The sequence below is a fragment of the Pimephales promelas genome, chromosome 14, assembly GCF_988280905.1.
Source record: "Pimephales promelas chromosome 14, fPimPro1.hap1.1, whole genome shotgun sequence".
Classification (NCBI taxonomy): Eukaryota; Metazoa; Chordata; class Actinopteri; order Cypriniformes; family Leuciscidae; genus Pimephales; species Pimephales promelas.
The window spans coordinates 8,746,943-8,763,595 of record NC_142782.1 but is presented as its reverse complement, the minus strand read 5'-3'; the positions used below and the strand labels follow the sequence as shown (position 1 = coordinate 8,763,595).

General features: G+C 36.1%; 1 protein-coding gene across 1 annotated transcript in view; it reads right to left on the bottom strand.

Annotated features, from left to right (window-relative positions):
• Nucleotides 1-16,653, bottom strand: part of mtor (mechanistic target of rapamycin kinase) — a 277,311-nt gene that overhangs the window by 227,896 nt on the left and 32,762 nt on the right. Inside the window, exons 15-20 of the mRNA XM_039678643.2 lie at nt 16,105-16,188; nt 14,673-14,765; nt 7,995-8,129; nt 7,121-7,250; nt 3,313-3,563; nt 1,581-1,667 (exon numbers count right to left, since the gene is read on the bottom strand). Coding sequence (XP_039534577.1) covers nt 1,581-1,667; nt 3,313-3,563; nt 7,121-7,250; nt 7,995-8,129; nt 14,673-14,765; nt 16,105-16,188 — 780 coding nt within the window. The remainder of the gene's footprint in view (nt 1-1,580; nt 1,668-3,312; nt 3,564-7,120; nt 7,251-7,994; nt 8,130-14,672; nt 14,766-16,104; nt 16,189-16,653) is intronic.

The window sequence follows — 16,653 nt, the reverse complement described above, 5'->3', positions numbered from 1 at the left end:
AAAGATCTTGTATTAAAAACTGCATATATGTTGTTGTTCTATAAGTTAGCCATCTTCTCACATTTGCCACAGAAGCACCTGTATAACAAGTAAACATGACGCCACAGGTCCCTCGCATTAATGTAATTTCGCTTACGTAGCAAACTTTATCACAGAATGTGTACGTAGTTTCAAAAAATTGCGTTAGTGTTGTGTGTATGTTGCACACCCATACTTGCAAAAAGACGCGATTACAACTCTATAACTACATAAATGTATCAAATAACCATACCGAGACGTACTGGTCCATTCTCATTTGTGTTTATTCTGCCGGAGTCTCATCGTACTATTTATATATTCCGATTCAAATGTACGCTGAATGACAGACAAAACAGCGCGTCTCTCACTCTCTCAGTACCGACTGCCATTGGTATCAAGTTACGCTCTCATCCAAAGGCAGCTCATTTGCATTAAGGTGGCATACACCCAAAACAGCTCATTTTTAATCAGGCCCCAAAATGACATTTTCAAATGGTTATAATAAATTAACTATGGGGTATTTTGAGCTGAAACTTAACAAATAAATTCTGGGGACACCCGAGACCAATATTACATCTTGGAAACAGGATAGAAAATAGCTTGTTTCTTCTAAATTAGGATGTTTTTTGATGTAAAAATCTTGATAACATTACATTTACATTTATTCATTTAGCTGATGCTTTTATCCAAAGCGACTTACAATTGCTTTATATGTCAGAGGTCGCACACCTCTGGAGACACTAGGGGTTAAGTGTCTTGCTCAGGGGCACATTGGTGTCTCACAGTGGATTCGAACCCGGGTCTCTCACACCAAAGGCATGTGTCTTATCCACTGCACCATTACCACCCTCACATTATATAAGTGGCATTCAGGGAACATAATAGAAAAAATTTAGCCCAATTGTGATTGGCTTTCAGGATGTGACACCAGCGTTGAGTTTCATTTGCGACAGTTTGCACGTCTGCTCAACTGTTGCTCAACAAGATGCTCAACTGTTCATCACTGGCGGGCCATATCTGTGGTGTTGCGTGTTGCAGTAGCTCATTTCTGGCTAAGGAGAGACTGCATAACACGCTCTAAAATGTGTTTCTGTTAAACTGTTCTGTTCACTGTTCATTCTATCATATTTCATACAGCACCTATTTCCCTGTAATACCGTTATATACAAAAAACACGTAACAGTTTTTACTTTACATGTCCAATTTAGTTTTAATCCAACTGACGCGTGTGCTGAGTGAGCAATTAGCAATCAAGCATATCCAACAGAAGTTCTCTCTCTCTCTCTCTCTCTCTCTCTCTCTCTCTCTCTCTCTCTCTCTCTCTCTCTCTCTCTCAAATTTCGGTTTGTTCAGTTGTCTGTGTTTCTTTGTCTGGACACAACACTACTCTGCACATACTATGTGATATTGGTTTTTGGTATTGAAGCATTTTAATGAATACAAGTACATGAGTGCAATATCGAGCCCGATACCGGTACTGAAAAGTGCATCCCTAATTAAGTGCACCTTTTTTAGGCCTAAAATTTGGTTTCAGTGTGAAAAAGTGTAAATGAATCTCTCACCCGGATTAGTGTGAAGATATCATCCATGTACGGCCGGATGTGGATCTTGACAAAGCACACAACCATTCCCATCTGCTGGAAAAGGAACTGAAAAAAAAAATCTGATTAAAATTAGAGAAAGACACAGAGAAATAGACAACAGAATAGGTACAACCAAAACTTAATTGCAAAAGAAATTCAAAACTCAGAAGTAGGCTACTCTACATGTGGTTTATTGATGTCAAATTGTTAAATGTAATTTAATTTCCTCAAATAATGAAGCATCATCTATATATTTTATAAAATAAAATTAAATATATTGTGTACATTTCATTATCAATCCAGTATAATCCTGTCATAATTAAATGTATATTTCAATGGCAGTATTTAGCTAAGCATTGGTATGTTCATTGAAGTTGTTGAAGGGGGAATGAAACAGAATTTGCGATAGTCTTGTCTATACTATAGTTATGTATATCCAAGTATAATGCCTTCTCAAACTATACAAATAGGCGGGAATAGATTTTGTCCATCAAGAATTTATTGGATCACTGGATTGTTGTTGTTTGCTATTGCCACATTCTCATTTGAGTGTCGGGTTTTCCAGCCCTCATGTTGGTAAACACGAGAAGAGAAGATGGAGGGGAAGTTATTTTGAATAAAGATTTCAGGGACATGAATTTTAAACAAATACTGATGTGGGCAGATAAATCATTTATAATAAATACTGCACTATTTGTAAAAAAAAAAAAAAGAATTGTCCATTTTGATTGCTAGCATGTTTTAACATGTTGCTGTAAGTTCACATGATGCATTTTTCAAAGTGTTGTTGCATGAAGCTAGCACATGACAAGAATTTATTAGTATGTTGTTAAGTATATCTGGTGAGTTGCTAAGTGTTGCTGCCATGTTTTAGCTGGTATAGATAGATGATAGATAGATGATAGATTTGTGTTCCTTCATGTTTAAATGACAATAAAGAGAACTGAACTGAATTTACGCATTGTCAGCAGATCACTTGCAAAGAATTTTCCCCTTCCACTGATGCTTTTATTAAATTGCAGCTGCATTGTCAAAGAATGTATTGTACTAATTACCGCATTGTAATTTGCCCTGTTCATTAATTTACGAGACACAACTGCATTCTACAAATTAACTCCTGAAAAAATTCAGGTAGTGACAACAGCATTTACAAAATAATTGGCAGTGTGTATTGCTTTATGAGCCATTTTAAACTGCTTTACAGATCAAATAATACCCAAGTTTTAAAAGAAGAATGAAATTTAAATGCTTTTATAAAATAATTATCTTCAAATTTATGCTTTTAAAGCCTTCAAAATTTAGCCCCAATTCACTGAAAGTGCCTCACTTTAACCCTGATTTTTTCGCTTTTGCTTTTTTACATATTTATAAATAGAGGGTCAAACTTATTTTTTTCTGGTAGCTAACATTGTCATAAATAATGTTGAAATAGCTTAACTTGTACTGAACCCAGATTATTCCTTTAAAAAAGAAAAACAAGCCTGATTGTCATTGACTGATTGTACACCAGAGTAAAAGAAGAACATGTTACGTGTTGCAATGCCTTGGCAAACCATCAACATGATACATTTCTGGATTTCATTTGATTTATGCTTTAACGTTCAATTCTAAATATTTTTTTTGTACAAAGCATTACTTTATTAACAAAAGATTGTCCAGAAAGATCAACAGAAACGCATTGCACTGAAAAAGTACATTTACAGTACTGTACCTCTCTGATGCTGGCATCACACACTCTGATGACGTTGAGAAAGGTGGGCATAACCTGAGGCAGGAACTGCACACATTTCAGGCCAAGCGATTTGAAAATGAAAGTGACGGCCTGCACCACCATGGTGTGGTGATTGGACAACGATGGGTCACGCAGGATACGCATCAGAGTCACTATGGCAACTGCTGGGTAAAACTCATCTAGTGGCAGGTTGCCCATGTTGACCAGCATCTCACTGGTACTGTAGTCAGCTGTTGAGAATAATAACATTCAAAATGTTAGATGGTAAATAATATTTTGTATTCCCAAATCATTTCTAATGAATATTCTCATCTTTTTAAGATTGTTCTAAAAACAAAACTCAAAAAAGAATTTAAATTCCTGAAAATTGTTTTTTTTTTTTTAATCAGCATAAATACAGTATCTCATAAAAGTGAGTACACCCCTCACATTTCAGCTAACATTTTAGAATATCTTCTCAAGGGACAATTCTATAGAAATTAAATTCATATATGATATATTTCAGAGTAGTCAATTTGCTGCTTGTATAGCACTGTTCATAAATATGTATTTCCTTTGTGCTTTGAACTTTTCAATGCGGTCTCAACGCACTGTAACTTCATGTGGCTTCAAGCACATCATTCTCCGCTCGGGATGCACATAAACGCTTTGTGCTGCACTGTATTGGAGCCTTTAATATCATAATGCAGTGACGCAATGACAGATTATTAATTGCCTTTCAATTATATGTTGCTGCCTCATTAAACATCTGTGCTATACATTTCAAACATGTTGTCTCAATTTTATAGCAGTCATGGCTATATCTTTTTGATTTTTGTTATCTTGTTTTTCATGAATGTATTTTTCAACAATACAAATAGCAATGTGTATTATCCATTAATATAGTTTATAATAGCATTTTTGTCATAGATCATGACAAAATAATCATATGATCCACCAGCGAGGAACCAGCAGAACAGAGTGAACATTCAGTCTGTTTAGTTCAATCCTACTTAATAGGAATTTATTTAAAATGCTCGCTCTACTCCACACCATTAATGTCTTGTGCAGATATCCGTATTTTGACTTTCGGTTTTAAGTAAGTGATTTAAAAGCTCCCAAGTCCCGAGTCACAAGTTGATTAACCAGTGGGAATATACACAATAGGCCTACCTGATATGGAACACAAGAGGGCAGTATAGCACTAAGTATGACTCAGATTATTATTATTTTTTTCTGAATTTTACAATCATTCTGGCTGTTTTTGAACGTAAACAAAAATTGGAAAAATTGGTTTAGTTATAATATTTGTATAATTTAATTTAGAAACAAATGATGTATAATTGAAGAGTTCAGATGCAAAAGCCTCTAAGTGCCATTTGAAATTTTCTTCTAGAATGATAATTTTTATCAAGCTTGTATATTTAAGTTCAGTGATTTCACTTAAATGTCAATGATAATTACCTATTAATTGTTATTTAAGTGAAATTACTGAACTTAAATATACAAGTTTGATAAAAAATCATCATTAAAGAAGAAAATTTTAAATGGCATTTAGAGGCTTTTGCATCTGAACTCTTCAATTACATTTTTATAAGATATGAGGCTTTTAGTGTTTACTTTTTTGACATTACTTTAATCTTTTGCCATAGTTGCACATGTCTACTGGCTAATAAATGTGATGTATCTGTCGAGTTTCAAGCAATTTCAAGCATGCTAAGAGTCCCAAAAGCATCAAAAAAGAATGTTAAAGTTTGATTCGTTGCCACGGCAAATATATATATATATATATATATGTGTGTGTGTGTGAAGCCGGTAACACCGCCACCCTGGTGCCTTTAGGGTTATTGTGGACGACATGCAAAATGTAACATGCTTTGACTGATGCAAGCTCTGCAGCACAGTTTATAGTAAGAAAGAATATAGTAAGAAAGAAAAGTAAGCTGTTACTCTGAGATGGTTTGGGAAACAAACATTCATCATGTCGCATTGGTTTTAGTTTCTTGTCCTCGAACAGAGCCCTAATCTGTTTATATTTCAGTTACACATTCTACATTGATTAAAAAAGAAAAATCAAATGTGTTTTTAATTTGTACAGAAATAAAATATTTATAATTCAGCTGAGAATAAAGTTAATGTTAGTTCAAATTTTAAGAAAAACAAATATATGATCTTAAATATAGCACATTCATTTAAAATTCATTCAGGTTCAATTACCAAAAATACAATCTTAATTTAATTTAAAGCAAATAATAAATCTAAAATATATGGGTTATATGCATATTTTTGTATAAAAAAAAAAAAAAATCACTTAAATTACTCAAGATCCTGAGAACCGTGCATAAACTTTCTTCCTGCCCACCATTCACTGAGCTCACCTTCAGCACTAAACTTCCCATTGCTCTGTTATCACAATAAGAGGGTCGGCAGACAATTCTCAGCCTATGAGAAGATATTTTTCTTAAAGTGGGACAGGAGAAAAAGTACAGACCCAGACAGAGCTTCCCCAGGCGGTGACCTTTACTTTATCCTAATGCATCACTGGAGAGACATCTATACTTCCTGCTGCATGCTTCTTTATGAGGCCCTGCTGTTAAAACTATTTATTCTCTCTGCACAACAGGAGATTAAGGTTTGAGCTGCTGGACACTGATACTCTGAAGAATGACTAATAAGGCCAGACACTTGCCATGAGGAGCTGTAATACATATAATAACCCACTCAATCTTCAATCTTCGCTCATAAAACCACAAGCCAATATTGTCAAGTGTCATGTGACTAGTACAGCTAAATGTATGTGACTCTAGAGCCTAAATAAAATGGCATCAGAACGATGGTGATCTGGTGGCACCTTAGCCGCCAAATGGTGTAGTTACAGTATCTCTCATTGCAGTACACAAGATCCAGGGGTGGAGTTGGATTCAGATCTAAGGGGTGGAGATTGGTAAGGATTAGGGGTGGGGTTAGGGCTCAGGGGGCGGAGATGGGTAGGTTTAGGTATATGCAAGCTGGATCCCCTGGATTTCGTGTTCTGCAGTGAGGACCATCTCGGCAATGGAGCAATGATAATCAAGAAAGCCTTACCCCTTGGTTTTAAAAGTTCTACAAATTCATACAAATGCAACAGTAATTGTTCTTTTCAATCTCAATTTCAAGTAGAAATTCTCACAATCTCACTGGAAAGATGAAAGATGATTACAGCTATAAGCTGTAATTTGTATTTCAGGGAACATTCCATTTAAATTCTGGATTAAGAAATAGTGGATATGTTGCACTTGGGCACTGTGTTCACAACAGTTGGAGAAGAAATGTCTATTAACTAAGAACTGTTTGTTCTGATTATTGGGCACATGCATATGAAATTAGGAAAAGAATGATATGGGTGGGAAACGAGTGATAATGATATGGGTGTAAAACGACTTATGAAAACAGCATTGTAATTTGATCTACTTTAATTGTACCTTTAAAAGACTTTATTGTGCTCATGCAGGGTATGGAATTGCAACAAAAAAAAAGAAAAAAATTCTACAAAGAAAGTCACCAATAAAGGATGAAATGTTTGCACAAATTTTTGTGAAAGGCCAAACAATCTGTCAGCACGCTACCCAGGAGTATTGGCTGTCTTTCTGGAAAGAAAAGGATAAAATGAAGATGTGGTTGGTTTGCTCTGGAGAGCACGTGTGTTGGATGGCCGGCCTCTTCTATGCATCAGTGATTAATTGTGTTGATGTGAACTCACATTGGTGTGCTGAGAACCCACTGTGTCTGGATGTGCATGCTCAAACAAGCTATGGGTGTATCTGATCACCTGAATCCTGGCTGGACTTGGACTCTGAGAGGCTGACAGCAGAAGCATCACGAGACTGGTCAATCATACCAATGTTCACCTTGTGTTTGTAGGGATCCAGAGCTCCAAGCAGACCTAACACACGTATAGCCTAACAAAAGTGACAGAAGCACAACTTCAACTTAAAAATGGAAATGGTTTCATATTCTAGGGTACAAGTGCAATACTTTTTTTAAGCAAATTCCATCTTCTGTATAGAGTAAACTATTAAATATGTAAGAAAAAAATATGAACTAACATAAATGTAGCTATTTTAAGCACATTAAATGCATGTACACTCTAGTATTAAACAATTATCAATTATCACACAACAGTATCATAATTTATATGTTCTACTGATAACCACATTATAGTAACATTTTAATGATTTACCAAAAATAATTTGTAAGAAAATTGAATGAGATATATTTTGCATACATCCTTGTATGCAAAAAGCATAAATTCCCCCATTGAAAAAGTAGACTCACATTAAATGATCTTAATTTTTATATATAAAAAAAAAATTATTGATTACATTCATCAAGCTAAAAAAATCTCTATTGAAAAAAAAATATATTTTATCAAAACCTACAAACCAACATTTGGTCCCAAACTATTTACCCCCTAATGAGTAACCGGTGATTTTATGCTAAATGTGTAACCCCATTATCCATTCTTATTTTTTTTTTTTTTATTGCACACGTTTTCTCCCTTTTTAAGGTTAATCAATGATCATTGCTAAAATTATAATAATAAAATAACTAAAACCACTAAACTTTGACCTGAGGTGGAATTTCCTACATTGAACCCAAATTCATGGAATGTGGCATTGAATGACAAGAATAGAAATCAATACCTCTCTCCTAATCCCCTGGTTCTGTTCTGTCTTCAGGAAGTTGAGTAGCACCTCCAGTAGAGATGGGTACTTCCTGTATGGCTCCACCACATACCCTGTACTGGCTACTTGTTGACCCAAAGTCCAAAGTGCCACCTGGTGGGACAGAAGACAAAAGAGTGTTATTGTGCATTTTATTTATGATTACCAAATATTCATTATAAGTGTTTGGCTATCATGATGATTTTAATAGGTTTTGTGTTTGGTCTGTGACATTTGTGAATGCTGAATCATTAAATTCCTACACTATCTTTTCCCAGTATTTCCTGACAGTGTATGATAAATATATATTGTTGGCTATAAATGACAGTGGAAAACATGTTACATCATTTTTTATTTGATTTTACTGTTTTATTTCTCCATATATTAAACATTGAAACTATTCTGCAACAGTTAATTTGTTGAAATTATGGTTTCTCTGAGAGAAACTAAAAAGTAAATAATTTCTAAACATAAGATAATAAATATCATCAAAATAATTAAAGATATCCAAATATTTTTTAGCAACATTGGTCAGCTTTATGTGGGAATATTAAAAGTGCACTCTGTCTGTCGAAATCTACTTCCCACCTAGGTGAAAATCCGTATGTGGAATGAGTTAGTATGTCCAAATTCATAATATTTATAAAACAGATCGGGAGAAAGTACTAAAAAAATCTTCGCCGAGATTCTAAAGTGTGCATCCAATAGAAACTTTACTATCCCATGAGTAACTTTACTATCCCTGACGCTGTAGATCACATGAAAAATACACATGGTGGATATAATGTATCTGGATTTCATTCCACATTCATACTATATAGAACATACGTTTTTAAGCTTGTTCTTCATTAAATGTAGTACTCAGACAGAGTATTAGATTTCAGATAAATTTTTTGGTTCACTGATATTGCAGTCATTTTGGACTTGCAGTCATGGTACTGAAACCATGACACCAACCTCATTGAAAAGCTTCCTTCCAAAGCTGCAAATTTAACTTTGTGCCAAATTGGAATATCTCACAAAACACTGCAAATAAAGCACTGTTTTCCATCCCATGTATTCAAGAGAACAAAATTCCTGGAAAAATGGTGCAAAATATCTGTAATAAAACTGGAAGTTGCTGTAATTGGTGAAGCCACTGTGGCTTTGCTTCCCTACATAAATCACTTGCGTCTCATAGTGCACAGACGAAACGCAATAAACGCTGTCATGTTATCTTGCGTTAAGATGTCTGGTGTTTGGGAATGCAATGATGTGAGAGACTTCTGGGAGGGAATTACCACAAATCATTTTGATGACAAACTGTCAAACAATCACACCCACTGTTAAGGCAAAGTCACAAGTTTTTTGCTGCATATCGAGGAATTTAGCCGGGTAAATGTATTTTACTACAAATGTATATTTTCTATGTACTGTAAGTTTTTTTATGTGTATTTTTAGTATTCTTCTTGTTCCATCCAGCATTTTTGAATACAATATATCAAATTGCGCATAAAAATAGTTGAAAACGGCTATTGTCAGAGGGGCTACTGAGATGATATGAGCTGTTTTCAGCGGGTCATCTGATCTCAACATGCTTGTCTTCATGAGGTTACCTGCTACTTGTACATTTTTTTATTTTATTTCATTAATCTACTGACAGGACTGGAGCCTTTATCATGCGAGTGTGCATTATTTTAAACCTATTTAAACAAAAGTACTATACTATTTCTTTTTTTTTTTCTTTTTTTTCAAATAAGGAAATATCACTGAGTGCTCTTTTAAGCTGTTTTATTGAGAAAATGACTTTTAAAGATTGACTTCTAAAAAGACAAATAAAGCCCCAGACACAGTCCAAAGAAGGTAAAGCATTTAGTTACATGAGCTTCTGTGAACCTCAGGCAACCTAAAACATCCAAACTACAACACCCCTGATTGCTAAAGCAGAATATCACAACGTCACACCAAGAATGAAAGCCTTGTGTAAAAGTTTTGTAAATGTTGAAGACATCTGACCGCACCTCATAATGGGACTATAAAACCTTTTAGACTCAAAGTGTGCACTCTAGACTGCCTCCAAATATTATTGAAGTATGCAAGTATGTCAGAATGTTTCCATTGTTGTTATGGAGAAGGGAAAGTAAAGTGCCTTTAATTACCCCTAATGCTTTGCAAAGGACAAAATCCAAACTGCTTCAGAGGCAAGAAAATATATGTGCATAAAAATAGAATTTTTTTGTTGTTGTTAATGTTTTAAAAAAAACATTAACATGTTATTAATGAGTTTAAAAAAAAGTTTCCATTCAAACCATGTCTCTCCTTTACCCAAAGGTAAGGCAGCTTACTTTTTCAGGCCTACAGCTTGTAGGCCTGAGAGAGTTCAAGAGATTTCCACGACACATGCGCGAGAACTGAACTGAAGTAGTTGAAGGAGATCACAATTCTCGCGCATGCGTCGTGGAAATTTCTTGAACTCTCGTCTCAGGCCTACAAGGAAGAAAAGGAATAGTCGAATAAAGTCGTTATTTTTGTTTGTTTTTTCGAACAAAAAGTATTCTCGTCGCTTGATAAACCTATACTTAAGCCACTGTTGTCATATGGAATATTTAAACATTTTCTTCATTGACTTTCTGGGCCATCAAGTTTCGATCCCTTAGGCAGCCTATCCACCTCTCAAATTTAGCAGTGATCCACCTCTCAAATGTAATCAAAAATATCTTCATTTGTGTTCCGAAGATGAACGAAGGTCTTTAGGGGTTGATACAGCATTAGGGTGAGTAATTAATGACTTAATTTTCATTTTGGAGTGAACTAACCTTTTAATATATGGTCAATAATTTAATAAAGAGCAATTCTTGAAATATAACATTGAAGTTATATGCTATGTACGGCTCACTAGCCGTGTTTCCGCTGTCTGGCCAAAAGTGAGCGTGTTAGTGCGTGCCAGGGCCCGTCACGGTCACTTCAGGGGCACTTCAGGGCCCGCCGAATACCTTGGTCAAAAGCGGGTCAAGTGGGGCTTGAGGAGTGGTCATGAACAAAGGCGGAGTTTATTGGAGCAGAAGACAACACTGGAAGTGTTCAAGGTCAACACTGCTGCACATTTCCCATGTTATCATACCAGGCTACCAGCTAACTTCAACATTTTAAACAATTTTCAGCTCAAAACTCACTTTCAGACACCAGCAAGTTTTTAAAAATTACATCCTTCTGATACGATAGCGATTCTGATCACCATATGAGGCAGACATTTATTTATTTGGAATGCTAAAGGATACTTATGCGTACCCATTGCAATAATAAATGCAAGTTTATGAAAAATACCAGCGACTGCTTGAAGAATGTAGACAATTCATGTAGACAAGATAATCGTGTAAATAATCGTGTATTTATTTCAGTTTAATGTTTTACCTGTCTCTTCCTTGTGGCTTTATTGATACCGGACTAATGCATCTGTATATTTCAACATAAAAACATGCACTCCTGTTAACTTGTTTAACTAATAACTCCTGTTTTCTTCTCGTGAGCTCCATCTGTTGAAAATTAAAGGGGGGGGGTTGACTGCTTTTTTTCTTTACATGATTGTGTTTATGGGGTGCAATATAACATGTATTTGTGGTTTTTCCTTTTTTTAAAAGTCTTATTTTTCATAAACTTCACCTTTATTGTCAGCCGTGCTCTCCTAAGTACCCTGAACGACCGGTCGACTTCCTGAGTCTATGAAACCACTCCCTCGGAAACAGGCACTGGGCTCAGATTGGTTAGTTTGGCCCGGTGTGTTGTGATTGGCTAAACTGTTGCTCACGTTGTCCGGAAGGTTAACACCCATTACCTTTACGGGCGAAACGTGCATGTCATGAGCTCCGGTCCAGATGTAAATATGTGTCGAACTGCAGTATCAGTTTGAGGCATAATCAGACCGAGAAAGCGGCGATGAAGAGAGTCAAACAGAACCTCACCACACACGGCTCTTACTAAACGTTTCTGAATGATAATTTGCTACATTTTTTAACTTTATACACGTTTGTTTTACACAATAGCATCTCAAACAGCGTTGGCAAGTTCACGTTCTTGATCAAATCGGAAATAACGTCATAAAACATATACACAAGAAAAATACATTTACAATATTAGTACGTATACAAAATTCAGGTCCATAATGTTTGCGTTTGTCGTAGACACAAAATAGCATAACTACTAGCCTAGTGGCTATAAAGCCAGCGCTGGCATTTAACAAGACTACGTCTGGAATTATACATGCAAATACATTTAAAATGATGAAGTCTTAGCCTACTTACAGGTTGTGGCCCAACAACTGCTGCCTCTTGTTTTAAAGTCGGAACTGCTTCATGTTTTAGTAACAGTTTCTTGTTGAATTGAACTTGTCGGCATTGAACTCGTGGAGATTCTGGAAGCTGTCTTCCGTAAAATGCGCAGCACAGAGAGCTAGATTGCGATTGTCATTTTCAGGAACATAATCAAACATAAATAGTATCCATTGTTGACAAAGTACAGCGTCCGTGGGAAGCTCGAACACAGAAGACCTGACAGCTGGGTGAACATAACACACTCGACGTGCCGCAGAAATATGCGCATGCCCTTTTTTTCATATTCCGGAGGGAGGGGTTGATGCAAATGTGTGCGTTAGTGACGTCTAAAACCCAGCTGTAGTCCCAATCGAGTCGTTTTTGTAGGCAATATACTTCCTGATTTTTAAAAGACGATATCTCTGCTTACACTGAACTTTCAGCACTGCAACTTTGCAGATACTGTTCATGCACCAACAGCAACATTACACACTATTTAAAATGAAAAAAGTGAAATCGCAGTCAACCCCCCCTTTAATAAAGGCTAACGTTTTCTAAAGAAATGTATGTATGTAATGTAAACATATTAGGGATGGGACGATAACCGGTTTCGCGATAAACCACGATGAAATATACTGACGGTTAGTAATATCATTTAAAATGTAATTATCATTAAAACCGTGATTGATTATCGCGATTTTAATAACACACTGTAAATCCTATCGGCCAGTCTGACGCAGCCGCACGCCGCACGCAATGTTTACTTTTCGAGAAGGAATGGCGGAAGGCAGTGACCGTGCTTGGGAGATTCAGCTTTTTAAGAGGACCAAATCTGAGGAGTGGTCATAGTTAGGCTTTTACAAAAGTCCTGAGGGAAACTCGATCGAGGATAGTCACCCTGTCTGCAGAACAAAAAGTCACTGTCCAAAAGAAACACTTCAAATCTGCCGAGTCGTCTTCTTGTGTAACCATCACCCGCTGTTGTATAGCGAACGCAAGGCAAGTTAACTTTGACCTCAATACCAAAACTACGTCTGGGAAAATATTGGGCACGAAATGTTGTTTTGAGTTTAAACATTTTATGTCACTCACTTGAAATAAGTGAAGCTTCCGCGAAGAAAAGTTTGCAGCAAGTGTCTTTGAGCCAAAAGACGAACGAACATCTTCAAATAAGATTATTATTAAGAGTGACGTTTTAAGGGATAGTAATGTATAGATACATCACGTATTACACCGATTTTATTTTTACCACATAATTACGAGGACATATTGAATTGATAATGAGTTTAGCTAATGTTTTAAATCTTACCCGTTTATAAATTCATTTAGTAAAACAATCGTCCAGACAAGATGATCACACCAATATTATCAAACTCTGTAAACAATAAATGAACTCTGATTTCATTTTCAAAACAATCAAAAACTGGAGACACAAGATGGCCGGCAAGTTGTATTTGAATGAAACGAGCGCGTGTCCGTTGTGATATTGATGTGCGCTGTGTGTGTGTAATAATGCGTTGCTATTGACGTCAGGCATTATAAAGAAGGAAATGCCATAGAATAGAATCTTGCTTAAAAAAACTGCATAGAGAGGCTTGTTTTATTTGTTGTTTGTTGATTTTCATTTATAAAACTTGTTGAAATGTTTTCAGTGTGAGCATCAGTTCTTTTTGAACACTTTCATCTAATTTTAACAAAACCGTGATATTGATAATCGCGATAATTTTGGACACTATAATCGTGATATGAAATTTTCATACCGCCCCATCCCTATTTAATCTTAATATTTTTGTAATTGTGTAAGCCTTTGAACTTCCTGTGCATTCCTGTGAACAAATAAATGAAATTAGGTGCAACTGAATAGGTATGTGTTCTTTTATGTTAAATGGTAAATACCGGTTTGATTCAGCATGATTAATGTGCACTCCCGACACAAATGAATAAATTACGGTCACTGAAAACAAAAAAATTGTAAAACATGTCAAATATCAATTCTGGAATTTTATATCTTTAAGTAAAGACTTTGCTTCTGTCATGCTCATTTTGCGATCGAGATTGTTTTCAGTCAGTTGGTAAAATGATGATGTCGTTCTATGGAGGCGTGTTTAAGGCAGGCTTTAGAGCTGTGCTGCGGGGCTAATGGCCAGACAGTGGAAACTGAACTTAATTTTGAGCTCGGTGCTTGAGGTCCTAGGCTATTGGCCCTCCTGGCACATCTTAAGCCCTGGCTTGCAGTGGCCCGACAGTGGAAAAGCGGCTACTAAGGTTAATGAAACTGCCAAATCTCAGATCACACTATCAAACAAAAAAATATAAAAATACAAACATAATGTAACGATGGGCCTAAAGTTTAACATGGAAATGAGCAAACCTGTCGCTTGGCTAAAGAAGATGAGTCCTGCAGCATGTCCATAATGATGGGGAACAGCTCATCCATCCATTTCCTCATCTCCAGTCCACTCACCTGGTACATATTAAAGAAAGGGACACGATTGACAACATTTCAACTGAACAAAATCAATGAGCTTTCAGGGTTGACTTTTTGAGTGTTGCATCATTTTGAATGTGAATCATCCAGGTGGCTGTAGTCCATTGTTTAATACCAAACGTAGTAGGCATAATAAATGTCACCATTTATCTGCTTTGGAAAAAACTATTCGCTCTTATGGCCATTGCACAGTGAGTCCGAAATTCGCATCCGAAATTTTCTCACGTTAAAAAAAAGATTCGACCTCATGTTATGTCAATCACGCTTGCACACCACCTACGAAACTTTCGTCCGTCATAAAAAAATTCGGATCGGGTTCGATTTTCTGCATTTTTCGCATCCACAGCCAGCATTTTCAGCCAGCATCAGCCGAGCTCGTCCTATGGAGCTTGTTCCGCACATCATATGCGCAGTGCTTTTAGTTTCAGTTTTCAATTCGATCAAATGTATGTTCTCTTCTCTCGATTGGATTATGAAAGGAAAAACCTCCCCTTTCAATCAGATTGAAATTTCGGATCGATTAAGGTGTGCTTGAGAAGCCAATTCGATAACTAATGTATTATTTGGGTACAATATATAACCTGTAGCCTACAGTATACAGCTATTCTGTCTGCCCAGTACCCAGCGCTTCCACCGAGCCGCGCGCGCTTGTGTGTGTGTGTGTCTGTGTGTCCATACCTTAGACATACTGACAGTCTCTGTTCAGGATCGATTGGTTCACGGAAATTGGTGGTCTTGTTTTTAAAATATGGCTCCAGAATCGCAAGCAAAGCATCAAACTGTTCCACTGACATTCTGAGGTAAATTTTGAATCGCTCGGGATAAATCCGCAACTCCTTGATAAGGAGGTGCTTCCTCTCGGCGCAATTTCAGGATTGGATAGACGTAATATTTTCTCTTTCTTCTCTTTTCAAAGACAGAGAGAACAACAAAATCATTCTCACTGCTTGACGAATCCATTTTGTATTTTTTGCGTTTTTTTTCCGTGCAAAGGTTTAATAAATACGCATCGGACTCAGTGTGCAAGGTTTCTGTGCTTGACGAATTTTTAGGCTGACGAACACGAAAAAACGCATACGAAAATTTCATACTCAGTGTGCAATGGCCTTTACACTTAATCCCTTTTCTCCAACCTCCTCCTCAACCATTGTCCAAAAACATTAACTCTCTATGTTTTTCGTCTCAACAGAGCTACACTAACCATTCTCCTGAAAGTTTCCTAAATATTGTGCAGCACTGAGTAGGAAGTAGACATGGTTATTTTAAAGATACTGTAGATGATGTCAAAAGATCAGCCTAGAAAATGATCCATTACCTGGGCTAGTTCTCCAATGGTAGCTAAAACACTGATAACGACTGCAGGGTTTGGATCGGGATCTTTCAGCTTTAAGATGAGGGCCTGTGTGAAGAACAAAATTGGAACCCAAACATTTAGTCACACTTTCAGACCATCACAATATCTACATCCAGAAAATGGACTGGTAAGTTATTAGATATGGGAATCATAATGAATTAAAAATTTACCTCATTATGAATTAAAAATGTAGTATAAAGCACTATTAATAGCAACAAAACTATACTGAAAAAAACACGTCGTCACATGAACGAGACAGTAATTAATCCACTTTGCAAAAAACAACTGACCAATCCTACATTATATGCTGACCATATTAAAGCTTTGGTAAGTTTTTATCTTTTCTAATGAAAGTCTGTGTTTATCAAGTTTTATAAAAAATTGGGTTTAACAAAGTTAAAACATTGTTTACAGGGCACTTTAAGAAAATGAATATTGATTCTTGAAAATTCATGCTGTGGATTAAACTGTGAAAAGTTTTCATTCTGAAATTGGAACACTAACATTTTG